This window comes from Frankliniella occidentalis, unplaced genomic scaffold (assembly GCF_000697945.3).
Source record: "Frankliniella occidentalis isolate FOCC.00 unplaced genomic scaffold, Focc_3.1 Scaffold61, whole genome shotgun sequence".
Lineage (NCBI taxonomy): Eukaryota > Metazoa > Arthropoda > Insecta > Thysanoptera > Thripidae > Frankliniella > Frankliniella occidentalis.
The window spans coordinates 904,380-911,245 of record NW_026267191.1 but is presented as its reverse complement, the minus strand read 5'-3'; the positions used below and the strand labels follow the sequence as shown (position 1 = coordinate 911,245).

The following is a 6,866-nucleotide window of genomic DNA, read 5'->3' as shown; positions in this document are numbered from 1 at the left end:
GGGGGGGGGGGGGGGGGGGGGGGGGGGGGGGGGGGGGGGGTAGGGAGGACGGTCGGCCTGCTGTGCTGCCCCGGGCCGAGCTACAGGAACACAAGCTTTGATGGGTCTGATGCAAGATGCAAGGCTTCGTAGACACTTTTCTCACTTCTTCGCCCCCCACGCCTGCCTCCCCACCGTCGAAAATTGCGGGTTGGGTCGAAACATTTTTTTTTGTTCGCTGTTCGAAACTAACTCAACAAACCACACACAGCACAGCACGCCATGATATGGTAGTATGGACTCTGTTCATGGAGGTGAAAACAGAGGGGACGCAGAGGAGGAGATTAGAGATGTAATAATAGCTTAAATATTTCAGTTGCCTTTTAATTTTCCACTTAATTTTTTTTTCTTTGCACAATACCTTTGTCTTACTTTCAACATTGATATGATTCTTTTTATTGGGAAAAATGTGTTGCAAAACTGCGTTCTCGGGGAAATTAACACACGTCACAAGTGCAGCGTGAGATGCTTGTAGGGCCGGGGCATCGTGGTCTGGCGCGGGTGTGTGTGTGCGTGTGTGTCTCGTGGGGACCGGGCCAGGCCGACGGACCGCCGAGGCTGGCAGCCAGGGGGCTGATAACGAAGACGAGCCGGGCAGGGCGGGGTCACTGGGGGGGGATACGAGTATTATGGGATCCTGAAAGAATCCCCCCGTCCCCCTTCTATAGGTCACGAACGACCCCTGAACACACAGGTCGACTCCTCTCCCCCGACACTGATCCGACGCTGCTCTCCCCATACCCAGGGCCAAGATGGGCATCACGCACGTCGACTTCAGCTCGCCCAACCTGACGCGCACCCCGAAGGACTCGCTGCTGTGGTTCCAGACGGTGACGGGCACCCGCTCCGTGCCGTACGTGGAGCGGCCGGCGCCCTCGGCGGCCGCCGTCTCCTCCGCGCCCGCCGCCCTGCTGACCGCCGCACTCGTACTCGCCATCACCATCATCGTCTCGAATAAAGGAGAAATCTCGTGATCTCAAACCGCTTCTTCTTTGTATTGGTTCGGAGAGGTCCTTCATGTTCATCAACTGGTTTGTAAAGCGCCAGTCTAGGGAGGGTGCCGCCTAGGCCAGGCGTGGATCGGATATACTCCTTGTGCATGGGACTCCTCTCTCCACTCCATGGTCCTTCCCCTATCTAGTCAGTGGCGCCCTCTCACCGCAGTGGCGGCAATATAGAAACGACATGAGCCCCTCACAGAATTCTCACACCCACCCTGTCAAGTGCCCTGCTCCACACACTGACTGCACTTTCCACTTCCCAGCAGATATTTGGAGAAGTTCCCCTCAATCTCTAACACTTTCACGCGGTGGGTCCCACATGTCCACAATAAGCTGTGATTGCAAACTCTCTGGGACTCAACGTGTTAATTGGAGAAGCACAAATTAGTAATTCTTTGAGGGCAACCTTCCGTTAACATTGGTAGCTAATCTGAAAAAAACTAACAAGCTTAAAAGTAAAAATGGTGTTGAAGAATTGAAAAATTCATATTTTAGCCCAGACTTGAGATACCCCAAACCATGTCTGTTAAGTAAAAATAAAAATCTTTCCTTCAAGGCAAAATTTCACTGAGAAATTTTTAAAGAAAGGAATATTTTACACGAGTCAGTAGGTTGTATCATCCCTATTAGTTGGCTTACAATACTGCACAAAGAGGAGAAAAACTTTAAAAAAACAGAATAGAAAGACAGAAGGTTTTTATTACAGCCAAAGGGTAGTTTTAGATTTATATGGTGAAGGCAAAAAAATATTCAAACAATAAAATTAGGGTCAGCCTCACTTCTTTCCCTTCTTTTTCTCCGCCTCTTCATCCTTTTCAGCATCAATAATTTTGATGTACTCATCAATCTTCTCTCCATCTAACATCTGAAGACAAACAAGTCAAATTTCACTGCTGCTCAAGTATGATGTAACTTATTGAAAAGTTTAACAACGGACAGAAAAGGAACTTACTCTCATGGGTTCGCCTCGCTTCATGACTGCAATTTCCAAGTTTTTGCGTCCAGATTGCACAACTTCAAGTAGTGCCTTGATTGCCAGTTTGACACAGTCCGACTCAGTCTTCATGTCTTCTAGCTTGTAATTCTTTTCTAGGTAACTACGAACAGTGGCAGCTTGTCTACCAGTAGAGTTCGCCTGAAATAAAAAAGAAAGAAATCAAATTTCCTGAACATGTTGTAGACTCAAAAAAAATAAAACAAAATTAAAGAAATTAAAAGTTGATAACTAGCTAGTTATCTAGCTAGTTACTATAGTAATCCTAGCTGTACAAACTAAATAAAAATATGAGGTAAAGAATACAAACTCACCAGCCACTCATAATATATACCAGAGGGTTCTGTTTGAAATAAATGAGGTTTGCCATCAAAGTCAAATCCTGCTATGAGACATGAGATACCAAATGGGCGACGGCCATTGCTTTGAGTGTACTTCTGTTTCATTGCTGTAAAATTTAAGCAAATTCATGAGTTTTCTAGTACATTAGTGGATTTAAATAGAGAAGTTGAGATAAGCTATATATACTTACTAGCAATGTATCGAGTAATGTACTCAAGTGTTACAGGATCCTCAACTGTTAACTTATGAGATTGACACTCTATTTGAGCTCGATTGATGAGAATTCTTGCATCAGCAGTCAAACCTACAGATTATAAAGAACATGAGAAAATTGATGAGAAAATCATTTAAAGAATACATAAACTGAATTTGTAGAAATGGAACTAAGAATATCACTGTACCTGCAAAAGCCATGACTACATGATCGTCAAGCAGGCATATTTTGCGGACGGTTCTTTCTTCTTGAAGCTTAGCAACAGATTTCTTCTCCACCCCAAGAACGACTACATCATGACCCCGAATACCAATCTGGCAACATGACATTAAATTAGGATTTAGAAATGACAGACAGTACGAACAAGTGCATGAAAATACCGATAAGATTCGCTTTGAACTAAAAATAAACTAAAACAAAGAGAAATGTTACAAAGACTACAAATTTTGTGAGGCGAGAACTACTGATAGTCATAAAATTTAAAGAAGGCATCATCATTCCCACATAACCTGATTATGAATTGACATGGTCGAAAATGTTCTTTTCACAACTAAGTGTTGTTTCAACACTAGCGAAACTGCTGTGTTATACATAATAGCTGTCACGTAACTCAATGGTCAACGGTAATAAGAAAATGTTCGATAGAATCATAGATAATGTCAAAAAGAGCCTGAAAGATGCCGGCTAACCTTGCAGTTGATGTATACTTACAGCGGTGGAACCTTTGCTGACAGCTTCTTGGGCATATTCAACTTGCAGAAGATGTCCATCAGGAGAAAATACAGTGATAGCTCTATCATAACGTGCACCCATTTTCTTTCAGGACTTTTCACAGGGACACTAGACGTTAAAAAGTTGTGCTGTCTAACGCGATGATACTGCAAACAGAGTTGTTTCTAGAGGTACAGAAAATAAGATGTGAGACTCGACTCAAGCATCGCCTTCTAGCAAAAACCTTCAAAACTTTGACAGTGTTACATGATAGCAATGACAAAATCAAAATGATACCAAAAAGTAGGTATGTAATCTTGTGAAACAGAAAATTATAATTTTTCTGAATAGAAACCTCAGTTAATCTGTATCTTACTTCGCTATTGTTCAAATGAAAGGATTTCTTGGCAGTTGGCAAGAATGTCATCTGCCATCTATCTATCTACACCTCTACGTACCACGGATGAATGAAGGAGTGGGGGCAAGTCAAATTATACGAGAGGTGTTGATTACCTAGAATTTTTAGTGTTTTCTTCTCCGTTAACTGAGTAATCTTGTAGTTTTTGAAATTTGTGCGGAGGTGCAAGCCATTCATCAATTCTTCGTGGCACCTTAGTAAGTGACATACTGTGTATTTGTTAAATGTTGGCGTATCTGGTGACAGTTCAGGTTAGGTTATGAAAAGCTTTTGTTATCATACTCACAAAACATTGGGGTCCTCCCGCCCTGTACGTCATCAGTGATTCACCGCGTCTTTACCTTTCAAAAGTGGAAGTAGATTTGCTTACCTAGCTGCGATACTCATTTGGGGTTTGCTGCCTCTGCGTGCATTTACATTACCTCCTGCTGTGAGAGTAGGCAAGACTTAAAATCATAAGATTAAAACCTGAAAATACTTCTTTTACTGATTCAAAATTGTAACCTTGTATGTTATCATTGTTTTTTGTTGAGTCTTTATATAAATGTTTGTTGTTACAGGGGTGATATACCTTCCACAATGCCTCTCGAATGGCTATTTGGTCGTCGCTTGACGCCAGAGGAGATGTTGCGTCAAAACCAACGGGCTCTAAATAGAGCTATGAGAGATTTGGACAGAGAGAAGGCTAAAATGGAGCAGCAAGAGAAAAAGATTATTATGGACATCAAAAAGATGGCTAAGGATGGGCAAATGGTGAGTTTGATTGGCACAAAAATTCTTTATTTCACTTCTCTCTTATTTGCAAGGTAATCTGAATATTAGATCCAACTTTAAGTGGCTCTGCCTTTCTTTTAAAAACACAGGACTCTGTCAAGATAATGGCCAAGGATTTAGTTCGCACCAGAAAATATGTTAAGAAATTCATGTTAATGAAAGCCAATATCCAAGGAGTCTCCTTAAAAATCCAGACACTTCGTTCTCAAAATTCTATGGCTGAAGCTATGAAAGGTGTCACAAAAGCCATGCAAAATATGAACAGGTAAATCTTATTATGCACTATTTAAGTTTGGTATATTCCTCTTAAAGAGCTGTGGTACAATTTAAACTTTTACTGTTATTAGGCAGATGAATCTACCTCAAATCCAACGCATTCTCCAAGAATTTGAGAAGCAATCTGAAATCATGGACATGAAAGAAGAAATTATGAATGAAGCAATGGATGATGCAATGGAAGATGATGGCGATGAGGAGGAAACGTATGTTTATGTTTTAATGTGTTTTGTTTGTGTTCTCAAATTATGGTGTACATGCAGTCTATTTTAATGAATGTTAATCTTTATGTGATTACAGAGATGCTGTGGTGTCACAAGTTTTGGATGAGCTGGGTCTTCAGTTAACAGATCAGCTGTCTGGACTTCCTGAAGCATCGGGTTCATTGGCTGCTTCATCCTCCAAAACACCTGCAGCTGCTGCAGCGGCTGCTGCTGGAGGTGGTGGTGGAGGTGGTGGTAGTGGAACACCAACAATGTCTGATGCTGATGCCGACCTGCAGGCTAGACTTGATAATTTGCGTAGAGAATAAGCTTTATACTTTGCTGAAATTAACTTAAAATTGAACCTTGGTTGATACCATCATTTTGCACTGACAAGATTTTTAAATGATACAATTATTTTGTTTGGCTCTTTTCATTTGTACCTTGTACAGATGTTAGTGTCAGCTGTACTGTGACCAAGTTGGTGACTGTTTATACTAGCCAATGTTTTGTTTTTTTATTTATCTGTAACTACCTACACTTCTTTTGCTTTTTAAGATATTTTAATCATAATGGTATTAATGTTTAATCATAAATGTGTAGCAAACTCAATTATAATTTCAGCCAATGAGCACATAATTTGATAATTATGTATGTTACCTTAGATTGACATTGTTTGTCTGTAAATTACGGTGGTCATGAGACTTTTGAAACTAGTAATACCTATTCTCATGTCTTATTTGAGATTAAGTCAAGCCTGGGTAATCATAAAGAGTATGGTAGGGTCACAGAAACAAAATTTCTCTCAAACTGTACCATGTTTTCGGTACTACCAAACACCACAAATGTGTTGTGCTGTCACAGCCATTAATTTCGTTGCTACATAATTATATTTTCATCTTTCATGCTGTATGTGCTGTTTAAGATGTGCAATTCTACTTTTTTAGATTTTGCACATTTATTTGGAAGTTGAACCAATATCTATCAAAAAGAAATGTATATTGTAAGATTTATGCCACACTCAATAATCTTTAAATCTACAGTAGACAAATTATTTTTTTCTAAACTTCATCTGTTTTATATGGTCCTTCCAAAGTCGCTGTGATAAGTTTGCCTTGTTGGAATTTTTTGTTGTGTTATTCTGCTTAAAAATTAAGGTGGAAACCCTTTTGTTCGAGGTACAGATAAACATATTATCTTTTTCACATCTACAGTTTTTTTTAATTAACTGATCACAATTACCCCTCACATCATAATTATTATCCTCAGAAGGACATCAAGGAAGAAAACCTGACTGTTTTCTATCACGTTTTGTTTAATGAAACTGGGAAGTCTTCGGGATCATCCAGAAAGTACGTCCGTTTTTCTCGGCAAATAACGACAGCTCAGCGCCTGCTAGACTCAAGGTAGGCCAGCCCGCCAAACGGGCATGCTCTGAAGGCATTGTGTTGCCTACCTATCAGGCGCTACGAGAGCTTGCACAGGCCGAACATGATAGGTTCGGAGCCTCAAATGCGACGGACGTACAGTCGTCTCGCTATAAGGAGTAACCTGGCGCAGCAATAGCTGTACGCAAAAATTCTTATTAAAGTGTCTAAACGTAACTGTCTTGTAACAGGAATCATCCAGTGCTAAACGATAAAGTTTGGTCCATTATTTAGTATTTAGTTTTCAGCCGTGCGATAGTTAGACTAGAAGTTAGTTCATCACGATGGTAGGGACTATTTTCTTAACGCGCAATGTTCAAGTTACTTCTTATAGCGAGGCACTTTTTGGACGCGACGTCCAAGGGATCACGGCTAGAGAGCGATCAGAAACGCACATGATTCGACCGGGACGGGCAGCATGCACGCATGGTCCGGCTCGGAAGAGAGGGAGAGGGGGGGGGGGGGGG

At 41.0% G+C, this 6,866-nt stretch overlaps 3 protein-coding genes across 5 annotated transcripts in view; 2 read left to right on the top strand and 1 right to left on the bottom strand.

The window, feature by feature from the left end:
- The window catches only part of LOC113212653 (uncharacterized), a gene marked incomplete at its 3' end in the record, with an annotated part of 18,346 nt that overhangs the window by 4,311 nt on the left and 7,169 nt on the right, over positions 1-6,866 (top strand).
- On the bottom strand, positions 1,720-3,511 carry LOC113212657 (proteasome subunit alpha type-7). Its single transcript, XM_026431451.2, has 6 exons — positions 3,302-3,511; positions 2,778-2,904; positions 2,567-2,680; positions 2,349-2,482; positions 1,993-2,175; positions 1,720-1,905 (listed from the first exon to the last, which is right to left on the bottom strand). Exons 1-6 carry the CDS (start codon positions 3,401-3,403, stop codon positions 1,816-1,818), a joined length of 750 nt encoding a protein of 249 aa, XP_026287236.1. The 5' UTR covers positions 3,404-3,511; the 3' UTR covers positions 1,720-1,815.
- LOC113212658 (charged multivesicular body protein 2a) lies at positions 3,748-6,179 on the top strand. Of its 3 annotated transcripts, none has more exons than XM_026431453.2 (5): positions 3,748-3,916; positions 4,280-4,472; positions 4,583-4,758; positions 4,841-4,975; positions 5,070-6,179. In XM_026431453.2, the coding sequence occupies exons 2-5, from the start codon at positions 4,299-4,301 to the stop codon at positions 5,299-5,301; spliced, it is 717 nt and encodes a 238-aa protein (XP_026287238.1). In that variant the 5' UTR covers positions 3,748-3,916; positions 4,280-4,298; the 3' UTR covers positions 5,302-6,179. The 3 variants fall into 3 exon arrangements, with proteins under 3 accessions (XP_026287238.1, XP_026287239.1, XP_026287240.1); XM_026431454.2 differs by lacking the exon at positions 3,748-3,916 and adding an exon at positions 3,996-4,159; XM_026431455.2 differs by lacking the exon at positions 3,748-3,916 and adding an exon at positions 3,998-4,155.